Below are 16,008 nucleotides of genomic sequence, written 5' to 3'. Positions count from 1 at the left end.
GAGAGGTGCCATGTGGAGAGAGAGCACACATTTGCCCTGTGCTGGCATTATGCTATACAATTTATTTTTTGTTGTTTTTAATTTTATTCTATGGAGAGCGCCATGAGGGATGGCAACGCTCATCTCCTGTAGCTTCTGGATCCTCTTCCCTGCCCCCAACACCTCATTTATGACCCACTATCGCCTACCCTCGGCCTTCTTACCTTCCTGTGTCCCGTGAAAAAGAGGGAGAGGTGGTGCATGGAGCCACCATTGCGGCCCAGTTCCTTCTTGAGGGTGCGGGGCGAAGGCATGGCCCAGGCGGATGTGGCGCCCTCCCCGTCCGAGCAGTGCAAGGTGGTGTCGGAGGCGAAGCAGGGCCCGCGGGCTTCCTGCAGCAGACTGCCCTCGCTGTGCGTCCGCCGCCGCAGGGAGTTCTGCACCCGCAGGGAGAGGCCGCCCTCGGCCTGGCCCGCCTCGATCATGCTGCTACGCTTGGCCTCACGGCGCTCTCCATAGTTGTCATCGCTCGTGTCCTCCTCCTCCTCTTCCCCCTCCTCCCCGTCCTCAGCCTCGTCGGCATCCTCCTCATCGGCCAGGCTGCCCCCCTCCGCCCCGGCCTTATGGCTATAGGCACTGTCCAGCCGGACCTCGGGGATCACGAAGGTTGGCCTGGAGGCCACAGGCGGGTCCCTGGTGGCTGCTGGAGGGTCCCCAGAGCTTGCAGTCTCCTCAGCCGGCTGGGGGACCTGGCCGGGAGCCGGGTCTTGACAAGGCACAAGCTCCTGAGCAGGGGCGTCCTGGACAACAGGGAGGTCTTGGCTGGGAGGGGGCTCTTGCCCAGGAGGAAGGTCCTGGCAGGGAGGGACGGCCAGGGCTGCAGGGGGTTCCTGGCATGGTGGGGAGTCCTTGCTTGGCTCGGGCTCCTGGCCTGGAGGAGGTTCCTTGCAGGAAGGTGAGTCTCTGCTGGACGGTGACTCTTGGCCAGGAGAAGGTTCCTGGCCAGGAGACGGGTCCTTGTTGGGTGACAAGTCTTGTCCTGAAGGAGGCTCCTGGCCCGGAGAGGGGTCCTTGCTGGGTGGAGGGTCCTCGGCACCCAGCCCCTTCCCTTCCTCCAAGGGCATCTCTCGCTTCTCATCTGCCTCTGGCTCCAACATCTGGGAAATAAAAAGCAAACAAGAAAGGTTCAGAACAGCAGGCTATGAGATGCCAGGCACCGTGCATGAGCCAACATCACAGAGGCTGAAATAAATCAGGCAATGCCCCGAACCCCACACCTGACACCCCACAGTCTAAAAGCTTTAGTGCCAGATGGAAACAGAAAGCCCCTTTGACTTCGCTGCACATGGGTTCCCACCCTTGTCATCGTGCCTAAATCTTCTGTCTGCTCTACCAAAAGCATGGTTGGTCATTTAGGGGAAGAAGGAGGAATAACCACTATTATCTGGATCCTATCGCCTGCCGGGGCCGTGCCAAATTAAACACTCCTCTTATACGATCTTCCCAACGGCCCTCTGAGGGAAGTGTCATGGCGCCTCTGTGAGGAGAGGAGGAGCCAGGCAGTCTCCGGCTTCATGGACCAGAACCAAACCAAGCCCCAAGCCAGAGCAATCACAAAGTGATAGAACCTTGGGCCTGGCCAAAGGGTATCTTCTACCTGAACCCAAGTTTTAAAAAATCCCATTCAAACAAGAACTTGCTCTGAATATTTAAGTATCTCTTTGAAACTAGCAAACTGGAATGAAACCAGAACTTCACAATATTGCCCACCCTTGGATGACACAGATGTCACAGACACATGGGGACCTCACTGAGGGATCATCCACCTAGTGGTTTTTAAACTGTGTTTGGAGGCAGCTCAGGAGCTCCACATAGAGAAAGAAAGCATTTCCGGCCCGACACACAACCCTCGGAACCCTCAGCGTTTTTGCTGGACTCCTACAGATTTCATTTGCAAAGGGAAAAATAGTGCCCTTGATGAAGTCTGAAAGGCAGCTGGCTCGCAGGAAGGCTGGGGCTCAGAGAAGGGGCAGGAATATCCACGGGGCCGCCACCACATGAGGGGGGAAGCAGGTCTCGAGCCTGGGCCGGGCCGCGCATCACACCCACGGACTCGGAATGCTGGAGCGAGCACTATCTGGAGTCTGGGCTTCACCCATCAAGAGGCCATGGCCACCTAGAACAAACGAAGGGGAAAGTAGCCACACATCCCTGGGGACTTACAGATATGTGGGAATGTGCGTGTCGACATGCGCACGCACACACGGACGCTGGCTGAGAACCTGAGAGGTAAGTACTCCCCAAACAGAGGTTAAGAGCCCTCGTCGTAGACCGTTAACGTCCATTCGATGGACGGCCGTGCTGTACACTATGAACAGTGACTCTGCCCCTACTGCCCAGCCGCCCAGGACTGACGCGCTGTGCCCAAAGCTGAGAAGCCTGCTCAGGCCTGTGACGGCGAACCCCCAGCCAGGCTCCTGTCTGGGAGTCAGTGGCCCAGCCGTGGCTCAAGGCAACCGTAGACTGCTGCCCACACATGGCAGGGGTCCCACTGGCATCTGGGAGCACCAGAGCGGATATGAAAGCATGGTGTGGGTAACAGCCATGGGCTGGGAGCATGAAAGTGAAAGGGGAGCTCCCCCCACCCAATGGAGAAGATGGAGGGGCAAGACAGCAGACAGGGCCTTAGAGGACTCTGGGATGATCTGGCCAGGGTTTGGTTCTCAGGCACAGCCGAAGACACATGTCCACCCACAGGGACTCCCTGCCCTGTAAATCGTACCCGCAGGTGGGAGATGATTCCACCCAAGGACACCTCACACCTCACAGCCTCAGCCCCTGAAACATCCATGATCCCAAGTCCCCAGAGCACAGAGGGGGAGCCTGAGGCCCAGGGAGGGACAGGAGCCAAGGGCAAATCACACAGCGGGGCCAGGGAAAGCCAGTCACTAAAACCTCTGATCTCAAGGTCCCCACCCATTAAATGAGATAACCAACACGCACAAGTGACAAACCAGGAGAATAAACATGGAAAAGTATAAAGCTCTTTTTTTTTTCTTTTAAGTAGGCTCTACGCCCAATGTGGGGCTTGAACTCACGATCCCAAGATCAAGAGGTGTACGTTCTACCGACTGAGCCAGCCAGGCACCCTGAAAGTATAAAGCTCTCGAACGGGATGCTGGTGGTGGTGGCAGTGGTGGTGACTGGAACAATGGGTCTAGAGGGAAGAGCTGAAGTCACAAACCTCAAACAGCAGCCCATCTTTGGATGGACCCCTGGAAGCAAATGCAGCCAAATACCCAGATTCAAAGTTGGTGATTATGATGGCGGGCCTCTCAATCCCAAAATCTCATCTAGAAACCAAGATCTGTGCCTTAGCCCCATCAGACTGTTCCCAGGGACAGAGACAGCTCCCCTGCTGACGGACAGACAGCAAGACTGAGGCCCAGCCTGGACAGTGACCTAGAGACATGTCCCAAAGCAGCCGCACCAATTGGGACTCGGCTGGGGTTAGAGCAGGGCCTCTGGCTCTTTCTTCCCAGGCCTGCTTCTGATCTCATTCCAGAGCAGCCCAGTCCTCTGTCCCTCACCCCACCCACCAGGGAGCGTTCTCCTCTAGGAAAACAAACAGCCAGCTCCCGTGCCCCACATTCAATCACCCCCGCCTTGGCCAGACCCCCAACCTGGAAGGACAGACGGAAGGAAGCAGCAGCCGGTACCCTCGGGGCCTGGCACGGAGTGGCCCTGAGAGGGGAGCAAGCCGCATTTCCCCTTTCCTGGGGGGTGGGGGTGGGGCCAGGCCTGTCCCAGAACTGACTGAGCCTGAGCCCGCCTACCCCTCCCTCGGGAAAGTGCAGCCACAGACCCAAAACCAGAAATGCAAGTCAGCCTGCCTCTGCCAATCCTGCCTCAAACTGAGGCCAAACCAAACAAAGCCAGCAGGGGAAGTGCCTCTGTCCCCAGAGGGCCCCGCCCCCGGGGCAGCAGAGAAACCACCCAGGAGCGAAGGGCTCTGAGAGTGCCCAGGGATCAGCGTTCAGATGTCAGCGGGGTCACTTTCCAGCTGTGTGACTCTGGCCAGCCTCCCAACCTCTCAGTCCCTGTCCCCTCACCTGGAACAGGGCCATGATACTACCCGGGACTCATGGGACCCATCCTCGGTGCTCCCCACAGGGCCTGGCCCAGGCGAAGCGTTGGATAACATGGTGGCTATCGTTAGTGCAGTCTTACTTTACAGATGGGGAAACTGAGGTCCCAGAAGCTAAGGGAGTTACCTACGAAATTGGAGGCTGATTTAGTACCAGCACTCATGTCTCTAGCCAACGGTGTCTCCTGGCTTTGTTGGGCCCTTCCACACAAGTATGGTGGACCCAGGAGTCTAGTGGGAAGCAGGCAGGCTGAGTACTACCTGAGGCCCTCACCCGGGCCCCCTACACACAGGGCAGACACCGGCAAAGAAGGACCAGCCAAGCTCTTTGGTTCTTCCCTGCACTCCAGGATCGGGCTCATGTGAGCGCCTCGATGGGTTTGGTCAGCCCAGTGTTCCTGGGCGAGCTGGAGTGGGGAGTGCCTTGGGGGGAGGGGGCTTCTGGAGTAAATCCAGGAAACCTCAGAAATCTGGGGGGAGGGGTGTCCGTGAGGGAATTAGGACAGGAAAAGAGATAAGAGATGAGAGTACGTCACAAGGGATGCCAGGCGTGGGATTGTCCTATGAAGGACAGAATGACACACGCAGGGCCCCGCTACGTCAAAACTGCTCCGGGCAGTGTGAGCAGGATGCGGGGGTGGGGGAAGGACTGCGGGGACAGGCATGCGTCCTAACACACGTGCATTCGTTCAGTCGCCAGGCACCGAGGGACACCCTGGAGGGACAGAAGGGGACGAGTCAGACACAATCCCTGCCCTCCGTTGAGCAGAAAAAAAACAGAAGCTGGACAATTGGTCTTGAGGCCTGTGGTGAACGCTCTGACGGAGGAGGTCCCGCAGCTGACAGGCAACACCCAGTTAGACAGCTCTGCAACAGGTTGGGGTGATAAGAATCCAGCCCCAGAGCCCCAGAGAGATCCGCCTGCCGGCCCAGGGCTTTGGGTCCAGAGTGCTCCGTGCAGCTGTTCCCTTCCTGTGGGGAGTCTGCCTCGCTCCCGCCCATCCATCACTTCGCTGGCTTGGCTGGACCAGTGTTAATTCTCTCCCAGTGTTGCCGGCTAGCACACAGGAAATGAGCCAGGCCCTCTAAATGAAGCCGCTGTTTCGGATCTAATCAAATTCTGCCCCCAGTCCAATCTAGGGCTCAGAAGAGGCCGGGAAGGGTGGCAGGTGGGGCTCCCAGAACATCTCCTGAGCCCCAGACACACACACCCCCGCCCTGCTGCTGGGGTTGGGGGTGGCAGTGAGCTGCTGGAAGTGACTTGCCCAATGTCACATAGCTACCAAATGTGGAGCCAGGTCTGCTGACCCCAGAGTCAACCTGCAGCTCTCACCCTGAGATGACTCATCACGGCCACCACAGATGCTAGGCTCTGCATCTGCCCTCAAAAACCACTTCCTGCAATGGGGGGGGGCAGGGGGTGTGAACTGGGGTTTGCCTTTGTCTCTGGGTGGCCCTTACCCAGCTAAGATTTTACAGATAGAGCACCGGGACAGAAAAAGCCAGAAGCCCTGCGGACAGAAAGCCAGAAGCCCTCCACTGGATCCTCACTCCAGCATCTGCTAGCTGTGTGACGGGCTGTCACTTCTGGTTTCCTCTGCCGTGAAATGGGACGTGAAGTGAGGACACTTCCTGCCACCACCACCACCCCCCTTCCAGAGGGCTAAGGGGACCAAGTCTGAGAAAGGACAGGAAAGTGCTCTGCGTACTGGAACGTGGTTGGAGAAAGGGAGAGGCTATTAGAATTCCTGACCAGCGCCTGACCTCCAGGCCTGACTTTTGAGACGGGGTTGCTCCTTCAAGTTTGGCACGTTCTGGGTTCCTGAGCAGCTCCCTGGCTTCCGGGTCCCTGGCGTGAGGCTGGCTTCCAGAAAGCTCAGCTGCCTGGCCAACACTTCGCTCCCCCAGCCCAGCCTTGGTCCAGCTCTTCAGCCTGATTTCTTGACACCCAGAGGCCGGAGCCCCCACCCTGCCTCTGCCCGCCAGCTCAGAGCCTCCAGGCTATTCTCCTCCTCCCCCGTCCCCAAAGGACAGGTCTGACACAAACCTGGGCCCTGGGAACAGCACCTTACAGCAGAGAGAGCTCTGGAGACTGACCCCCTCCTCACTCACCCGCCAGGTGACCTCAGGCAGAGCTTCTCGGAGCCTCAGTTCCATCAGCCATTGCTACCAGCTCCTCAGCGCAGTGGGAGGAGTGCTGAGCCGACGTGCGCCCAGAGCCGGGCACCAAGTGGGCATGTGCAGCCCCTGACCATCGCGGGATAGCCCAACTTTGACATCTCCTTCCCTGGATCTCCCCCCACCCGTCTGACGATCCCTCTTCCACCAGGTCCTGGGCCTCTTGGCCCATCCATGGGAACCCGTCTCCGGCCCCTGCCCGTCTCAGTCCTGCACCCTCCTTTGTGCACCCATCCCCTCCCTAGGCTATAGTCGCCATCTGCGCCACCTGGCCACCGCCCAGCCCACACTGCCAGCCCCAACCTGTCTCCTGAATCTAGATCCCAGAGGCGAGTGTTCACCAAGCACTCGTGAAACAGAGCTCTTCCCAAATACTGTCCTAGGCTCTGTGGGTATGACAGGAAATGAGAAAGACACGATCCCTGTCCTGGCGGAGCTTTGAGGCCAGAGAGGAAGGACTGACACGAGCCACGATGTTGCCCGCAGAAGCACGTAACGGATACAAAGCGTGGTCGGTGATGGACAGGAAAACCGTAAGGTGCAGCGGGAGAGAATGCAGTGGCAGGTGGGGAAGGCCACTCTGCAACAGCACTGAGCCCCAGATCTGCGCGGTGGGCAGGCGGGCCAGCACCCTGGCAGATCGGAGGACACCTGTGTGGCTAGAGCCCAGGCACAGAGACAGAGACCGCCCTCTGCACATCCTGCCAGTGCCCCCAGCTCAACGTGCCCCAAGCTGAATGCGGGTCCATTCCATTAAGGATGCCACTGCCAGCTGCCCAGACCAGCGACCCGGGTATCATCCTCTCTCACTGTCCCTTCATTACCACCCTCCCCCCCCAACTCTGGCCAGTCACCAAAACCTCTTGATTGTCCCTTGGAAAATCTTCAGAATCATTCCACTAGGGTAGGAAATGCAAGTGTGGGAACAGAGAGTATATGGGAACTCTATATACCTTCCTCTCAATCCTAAAACTGCTCTAAAAACAAAGTTGATTAACTTAGAAAAAAAAATATCTCTCCATTCCTTCCATCTCCACTACCACCACCTCCCTCCAGACACTGTCATCTCCCACCGGAATTGATGAGGACCTCCCAGCGGCAGCCCAGCCCCCTTCGGTCGCCATGCCAGAGGAACCTTTTATGCACATCTGACCCTGTCACTCCTCTGCCTAAAGCCCTGACAAGGCTCCCTAGTGCCGTCCAGATGAAGTCCAACTTCTGAAGCCCTGAGAGAGTCTGGGCTCTCTCTCCCTTTGGCTTCACCTCCCACCATTCCCCATCTCAAGTGTTTGACGAGGAATGAATGAAGGAATGAATGAATGAGCAATCCAGTGAACTTCACAGGACCGTCTAGACCCTTAGTACCTAAAGTGGGGCCCCTAACCCAGCAGCAGCGGCAGCAGCACCTGGAAGCCCACATGAAATATAGAATCTTAGCCTTTAAACAACAGCTGCTGGATCAGAAGCTGTGTTTTACCAAGATTCCAAGCGTAATTTACACATTAAAAATAGCATTGATCCAGACTATTGGTTCTCAAAAGAGAGGTACACTTTAGAATCACTGGTGGGACATTTAAAAAATACCTATATCTGGGCCCAATTCCAGACCTTACTGGATAAGTTTCCCTAAGAGTAGGGCTGGCATCTTGACTTTTCTCTGACTCCCCAGATAATTCTGCCCACTTAACAGATAGGGTAAGTGAGGCCCAGAGAAGGGAAGTGATGTACCCTCCATCATACGACGGAGTCAGGACAGGCATGCAGACCAGAGCCTAGTGCAGGACCGATTCCAACACACATGGGAAGCCCATGCAGAAGAGACAGGACCTCAGCAGCCCCTTGTCCCCAGATAAGGAGACAGCAGGCTCACTGGAGATAGCTACCCATTCATGCGTCCTATTCACAGAGGCCCAACTGCAGGAGAGAAGGGAAGGAGGAGTTTGAATGCAGACCGAAAATTCTCCATTCCTAAGATCCCATAACTCCTCACGGGTCTGTCGGGGACTCAGGAGGGCAACGCACCACGACAGGGAGCATACCATACCCATTGCCTGAAAGCAATACTGAGGCACAGTCAAACAGCTTTCCCAGCTCAGAAACTGTCAGGACAAAGCCAACACGCAGGGAAGAAGAATCCTCAGGAATGAGAAGTGAGGAGACCCCTCTTAGAAGCTTCCCTACTCTTGGCACCACCACCTGGATAAGCCAGAACAACGTGTCCTCGGGCCTGGCCTTTGGAGCTTACTGGGATACCCCAACACCATCCTGGATGCCCAGCTTCTCACTGGGTAGGGAAAGCAGTTCCCAACAGGTGACTTTCCCGGACCAAGCTCCCCCTCCTCTCGGGACCCAGACGCCACTGCTTCAATGTGTGTGGGGGCCTGGACTGGGAGTCCCCACAACCAAAAGACCCTTTCCATACCTCAGCTCTCTTCTCTTCTGAAAGGCATGGAAGTGGAGAGCAGGGCTGTCCCAGCTGCTTCCTGTCCCCACAGGGACTGGAGCCTCAGTCAGAAGAACACCAGACCCCAGGGGGCTCTCCTGCCCCACCTCTGGGCTCTCTGCTCAGAACCAGCCCCCTGTGGGCTCCACCACCATTCCCCTTCCCACCTGGCACCCCCTTTCTCTGTCTGAGCCACACCATGTCTCACTTCCCTATTGTCTCCACCTCCTCAGGTCTGTCTCCTGCCCATCCCCCAGAGCCCAGTTAAACACTCCCTGGGATGCCTTGGCTAGATGGCTCTCTGCTCTCCTGCCAGCGTCTGTGGCCCGTGCAGGCCCTGCTTTGGCTCATCAGGATTGTGTCCCTGGCTCACTTACTCCCCCCACCAACCCCCAGAGTACTCAGCAAATACCAACAGAGCCCCAGCCATGTGCCAGGGCTTGTGCAAGGCAAACAGTGGCAAGACACCGTCCCTTCCATGAAGGTGCTGGTCTATGGGGCAGAGAACCAGGTGAGCAGCTCATGTCACTCACCCACCCACCCACCACACTCCCCCCCCCAGGGGGTTATGGAAGCACAGAGGCCGCAGGAAAGATGGGGATGGCTCTTGGAGGAGGTAATGGGGACAGAGATGGGAGAGGATACCCAGGCCAAAGCCAGAGACAGCACGGAACATTCCAGGAAGAGCAGGTGGTTCCATGAGCAGAAGCATGGGTATGTTCAGGAATTTGGACTTCACCCCGAGAGCCATGTCTACGTGATGCTGTAGAGATAGGGAAGGTGAAGCCAGATGATGGAAACAGAAAGCAACGATAATGATGGGGGGAGAGGAAGAGAGAAACCATGAACTGAGTGCCTCCCAGATACCAGGCACTGTCATAATTGCTCTCCATGTACTCTCTCACCCCCAGCAGCCCTGTACGGTCGGTTCCACTGGCCCCATTTGGCAAATCAGGAAACTGGGACTGGGGCTCAGAGAGTTTCAGTGACGTGCAGGGTCACCAAGCAGGTAAGTAGAGGAGTCGCATGGAAACCACGGTCAGCCTGGCTCCAAAGCCCTGCTCTTTCTACTACCCCATGGCCTCCTTTCCGGCTCCTTCACAGCCTCTCCTCATCCCCCTCCCTCACCCAGCACCCACCTGGGCCAGGCGCTGTGAGGCACTGGGTGGGGAGTCGAGGGGGGAGGCTTTTCCATTCCAGGACACTAGAATGGATATCTGGCCATTGGACTCAGCCACCATCCTGTGGCCAAGGTCACCTCCAAGGCCCCAGGCACCCTGCTACGTCCACCACTGCCTCCCTGAAGCAGATGTGCTCTCTGCTAAGGGGTGATGTTGAGGCTGGGTCATCTGGGTTTGTAGTCTGCTCCGAAACCATCCTCCTGCTTCCTCCTGTCATGGAACTTTCTCAAGAACCTGATTATATTCCTCCGTTCTTTCCCTCTGGGATAATCCCACCTCCCTCCCCTGTGCGTTCTGCCCCTGCCAACTGACCTCCCTACAACGCCATTTCTCTTCCCTTCCCTCTGACTGGACTAAATTATTTGTAGTTCCCCAAACACACTCTACTCTCAGGCACCTCTAAACCTCTCTGCTCACTGTACGTCCTACCTAGAATACCCTCCCCTCTCTTGTCCATGGGGCGAAATCCTACTCATCCTTCCAAATTCAGATCACCCCCACGTGTATTGCCTGTGATTTCTGACAAAGACGATGATCCCTTACAGTGAGAAAGGATTTTCTTTTTTAATTAATTGGATAACCACCCCGAGAAAATGAGTCTTGACCTCTACATCCACCATACATAAGAATCTATTTCAAGTGGATTTTAGACCGAAATAGGAAACATAAAACAATGGAACTTCTGGAAGGTAACACAGAACACATCCACAACTTTGTAATGGGCAAGAAAACAGGATTCAATGAGCGTTCTCCGGAAAGAAAAGGACTGACAGGTCGGACTGCATTAAGAATTTGTATGCTTCAGAGTGAAAAGGCAAGACACAGAGTGGGAGGAGATATTTGTAATGTGTATATCCCACAGTGAAAACACATCCGGAATATTTTTTAAGCTCCCGCAAACCAGTAAAAAAAAAAAAGACAAGACAACCCAGGAGAAAGCTGGGAGGGGAGAAGCCTGAAGAGGCGCTTCACTACGAGGTAGCCAGTTGACATAGGGAAAGGTCCCGAACCTCATTAGTCACCGAGGAAATGCAAATTAAAGCCACATTTAGTTATCACAACATCTAATGCCAATAACGTTGGTGAGGATGTGGAGTGACAGAAACGCTCGTACACAGCTCGCACAGAGCGCACTGGTGTCACACCTGGGACAATTATACGATAGTATCTACTAAAGCTAATTACATACCACTTTATGACTCAGCGATTGTCAACCTTACGTATTTACCCAACAGAGGAGTATGTACGGTGCATCAAAAGACGTCTGGGACTATTCATAGCAGTGCTCTTCATGATAACCCCCAACTGGCAACAACCCAAAGGTTCAGCAGCAGAATGGCTAAATTGCAGGATATTCACACAACGAAATACGACAGTGAGAACCAACAAAATAAAACGTACAAGAATGTTCACAAACCTCATCCTCAAACTGCGGACCAGAGAAGTCAGCATGAAGGAGCACATGCTCAGTGAGTCCAGGTATACCAAGTTCAAGATCAGGCAACGCTGATCAATGAGAGAAGTCAGGACAGGGGTTCCTTTTAAGGCGGTGGAGGGGGGTATTTCCGGGGTATTAGAATGTTCTCTTTCTTGAGCTGGAGAGTTTGTTCACTTTGTGAAAATTCATCAGCTATACAGTTCTAATCTTTCTCTAAGTGTGTTCCATTTCAATTGAGAAGGTTATTGAAAAGGCAAACAAAAGCCTTCATCCCAGCGTCCACCCCCCCTTCCCTCCTTCCACCATGAGCCCCCCTCCTTGGTACACATCTCTGAATCACATGCCAACACCCCCCCCACACACAAAGCCACTGCACCGCCTCCTGTTTCCGGAACGCCAACTCTGTGTCAGACCCCATGCCAAGCGCCTCGCTTCGCCCACATCACCTCGTTCAGTAACAGCCGCTGTGAGGTCAGGTGCTAGCGGAGCTCAGCTGCTGCCTCGACTCGGCATCGGTGCCCAGGAAGCCCTGCATGCGCACACCCCGCATCTAACCCGACGAGGCCGGGCCATCACCGCAAGAGATGGACGCAAAGGGACCTTCAGTGTCTTGCCCAAGGGTGCACAGCTGTAACGCTCCAGTCCAGAGCCCACAACCCGACACGAATCACACTAGGCAGCCTCCCCTGGGATCAGAAAGAACAGCATCTGGACACACACAGGTGATTTCTATGGCCAGGCAGGAAGCACAGAAGGAAGGGCAGACCGGGATAGAGACTCGCTCCTTGGATGGACGAGCACCTAGGCATCCAGACTCCGCCTCACCTCCTGCAGGAAGCTTTGCTGAGGCTCCCAGGCTGAGTTAGAAGCTTTCCCAGGGTTCCCCCTCCCTGAGTCTTCCCATCGGAGCTGTGCTGTTACCATGCATCAGATGCCCATCTTTAGCCCTGGATTAAAGATTGGGCCCTTTATGTCTATACCTCCAGTACCCGGCCAGTGCGTGGTACACACCCGGTATTTCATGCCTGTGGAAGGAAAGGAGGGAGGGAGACAGGCACAGAGGGCAAGTTCAGAGCCACTATTGAGATCAACGGAGGACTCCGTCAGTCAAGGTCTGAGCAGTGAAGGTTTCCGCGTCCAAGATGGGCACCGCTCGCAACCGCTGACCGAAGGAGCTGCACAGCCACACCCCTTCCATTCCACGGCCCTCCCTGCAGCTGCCCCTAGCCTTTGTCCAAGGTTGTGGCCAGCCACTTGCTCTGCCCAGCTCCTTCTCTCCCCCCACCCTCTGCCACCCTGCCCTGAGTGCCTGGGTTCTGCTAGTAGCCCGAGGCTAACTCCACCGAGAGGTAACTGAGGACACCACAGAAAGCCCTGGCTACATGGGCAAAAGCATGCCCAGTTCCAAATAACTTACTACACCCCCTGCCTTTCTAAGTTGGGAGCCGCTGACAGTTCTCCGGCAGCAGCCTGATCTACGGTGCCAGGTGCAAGCAGGCTGGCCCACGGCAGGCAGGGAGAGGGGACAAGCCCTGGGCCATCTGGAACAGAGAACACACCTGGCAGCTATCCATACATCTGGAACGATGACGGAGGTCCACTGCCAGAGAAAGAAGGAATCCTGGGACCCCACACCCCGCCCTCTCCACTGTGCCTAGAGGCTCTGATCTCCCCAGCGGGTCATGGCCCCAGCACCCCTGTCCCTAATCCTGCCCCAACCCCACCCCAATCCCAGATGCCTGGGTGCAGCTGGCTGTGCAGGGGAAGGTGGCAGCTCCCCGGGGCTGAGCCTGGCTGGCCTGCTGTGAGTGGCTCCAGCCTCTCTGGGCTTAGCGGGCTGAGCCATAAGCAGCCTTGTTTATCCCTGGGAGGAATGACGGTTTTCCCTGAGCAATGACATCTTGGAAACGGCCTGGCTCCACAAACAACAGCAAACCTCCCAGCCCTGGCCTGGGCTCCAGCTTACAGGAGAAGGCCTCTGACCAACAGTGCCTGAGGAACAGGTTAGGGGCTGCTTCCCTGCTGAGCCAGACCCTGGCCCTGACAAGTGACTCACAGGACCCAGGAAGAGAAGAGAGTCTACAGAGAATCAAAGAACTGGATCCCTACAAGGGATCTGGTCCAGTTCCTGGTTGCTCCAAAGGGGAAACTGAGCCAGAGGGGGGAAAAAGCATATTTGCCTGAGATATCCAGTTGAGTAGGAGCCAGAAGGTGCCTCAGTCTCTGGCCTGTTGGCCAAGCAAGGGCTTTCTCTATTGCACCAGTTTTTCAGAGGAGAGCCAGGCTCTAGCTGGTAAGCCAGGGGGTTCTAGAAAGGAATGTGTCACTGGGGAGTCCAAAAAAGGGGAACATCAAGATGAAAGCCAGGTACTCTGAGTCATCCAGTTAGTGTGATAGAGAGAGCTTTGGGCTGGGAGACCAGAGACCTGGGTTCTCATCCCCACTTGGCTGATGAGTTGAATGTACCCTCAGGCAAGCCCTTCTTCTCTTGCCTTAGTCCCCTCTCTGTCCAGAAGGCAAATGGACTCAGCCATCTCCAGGGTCTTGGGGAAGTAAATGGGAAGAAGCTCTAAGGGCCTCCAGGAACCCAGCTGGGCATAGGTACTCCCTCCTCTTCTGGGGAAGCCAGGCAGCCAACTGGCTGAGAACCACCCCCACACAAAACCCCAAATCCACCTCCATGGTTGGCGGTTTCCCAAGGGGGCCCCAGCTGGGCCCCAAGCCCCTGTAGTCTGTGCAAAGGACCATGGACATTGTATTCAAAGCAGCCGGGGCTGCCCCTTCCATCCTCGATGGCCCAGGCCATGATGTGAACACCACCCAGCCCAGCATGACCCCTGAGTGGCCTCCCCCATGACCTCAGACAGGTTGAAGATAATATTCTCCCTGCTTCACCTCCTGTCAAATCCCACCCCCCAACCCCTTGGCCCTATGGTAGCAAAATAGCCCCTCGGCCCCACACAGAAACTAGGGCTCCTGCAAAGGGACTCCTCACTAGGTCCTCGAGTTGGTAGAGATGCTCTCTGCCACGCAGAGCCAGGAGATGGGCAGGAAGAGCTGACTTGGACATCAGGGCTTATCCCCAAGGAAAGCCCATCCTAGCCCTTTCCCACCATGCCCTGGGTCTCAGGCTAGGCCCTTGGGACCCAGAGATGAGTAAGGCCCAGAGCCCACCTAAATAAGCCATGAAGTAACCACTCTGGGTACCACCACCAATGGACAGACAGGCTCCCACAGAGTATTTGCTCTAGCTGTCGAAGTTTAGGTTCTCCAGGATTAAGGCCTGGAGAGAAGAACTGGGCTTTCCAGGCAATGGGAACATATGCAAAGGCAAGTAAGCTGGGGGTGGAGTGCTTGCACTGATACCAAGTACTGGAGTCAGCAGCCCATCACGGATTTCTGGTTCAAGGCCCTGGAGACTTCCCAACAGGGGGTCCCTCGCCTCAGCGGCCTCCTTCTTCACCATCCCCCTGGCTGCCTCAGATGCCAGGCTAGGCCTGAAGCAAGCCCCGTTGTGGAACTTGGCTCCCTGAAGGGCCCGCCCTGGGCTAAGCCATGCCACATGCTAGGGCTGGGGAAGAAGGGAGGTGCCCCTTGGCTGGGCACGGAGGACTCAAGGGGCCCTGGTGGAAACTTTGACTCTGGCATCGGTGCCCCGGCTGGGATCCACAGGCACTGGTGGGCAGGCGCTGTGGCTCCTTCCTTCCAAGAGATATACGCAGTCCAGCCACCTCGAGAGAGGAGCCAGACAGCCCCTAGCCATAGGCCTGAGGGCAGGAGGATGTGGAAAGTTTTCAGCCAGGGGCCTCGTGGCTCCGTCCTTAACTAGGCATCTCAAGTCAGGAGTACTAGCTTCAGAGCTGAACTACATAGCTCAGGTAGGATAAGGGCACCCGTGTATCCTGTCCTCACTGCTCCAGGAAGCAGTGTCCTTCCATCCGGGTCCTGGCCAGAGACCTGCTGTGTGGACACAGCTCCTTCCCAGTCTGGACCCTGGCTCTTCTACAACCCTGAGGTCCCACGGCACAGAGGTTCTTCCCAGACACCTCAGGTCCAGAGTAGAGGTGTAGGGTTCCAAGTTGATAAAAGAATTGGCCTCTGTCCCCTCACTGTGGTTAGCTCTGTGGGGGTGGGCAGGTCCATAACGATTATCCCCTCCCTACGGTTCTCAACTGGAGCCAAGGGAGCAGGTGCAGGACCTTTCTTAAGGGGCTCAGGAGGCACAGCATCCCCGCTTGTGCTTCCCGCGGGGCATTTCACCAGAAGTCTCTCGAATCAGAGGCAATCCCCCCCCCCGCCCCGCCCCTCTGGCTGAGACCGTCTCCCCGCCCCCCACCCCACCTCCACCCCCACCCCCAACCCAGACCACTTCCTTTCCTGACATGGAACTAGGCAAGAGCGGCCATCCCTGGTGCCTGGAGTACAGTTAGCATCCCTGACATGATCACCAACACGGCCGGCTGAACGGCTGAACGCTAGCTCCCCAAGCAGTGTCCCAACTCGTGGTCACCGAACATTCCTTTCTCTCAGAAACAAAAACCAGCTGACCAGCCTAGAAGTGGGGAGCAGCACACAGTGGTAGCATGCCCCTGGCCCTGTGGGTCCCCACCCTGAGAAAGACAGACAGACAGACAGACAGACA

At 56.3% G+C, this 16,008-nt stretch overlaps 1 protein-coding gene across 4 annotated transcripts in view; it reads right to left on the bottom strand.

Annotated features, from left to right (window-relative positions):
* Positions 1 to 16,008, bottom strand: part of RGS3 (regulator of G protein signaling 3) — a 115,840-nt gene that overhangs the window by 14,136 nt on the left and 85,696 nt on the right. For all 4 annotated transcript variants that reach the window (XM_008707996.2, XM_040631757.1, XM_040631759.1 and 1 more), the window contains one exon: positions 204 to 1,136. In XM_008707996.2, the coding sequence (XP_008706218.2) occupies positions 204 to 1,136 (933 nt within the window). The remainder of the gene's footprint in view (positions 1 to 203; positions 1,137 to 16,008) is intronic.

Source organism: Ursus maritimus, unplaced genomic scaffold, assembly GCF_017311325.1.
Source record: "Ursus maritimus isolate PB19 unplaced genomic scaffold, ASM1731132v1 scaffold_17, whole genome shotgun sequence".
Classification (NCBI taxonomy): Eukaryota; Metazoa; Chordata; class Mammalia; order Carnivora; family Ursidae; genus Ursus; species Ursus maritimus.
Note: the sequence above shows the minus strand (reverse complement) of the source record. Positions and strands in the feature narration are given on the sequence as shown.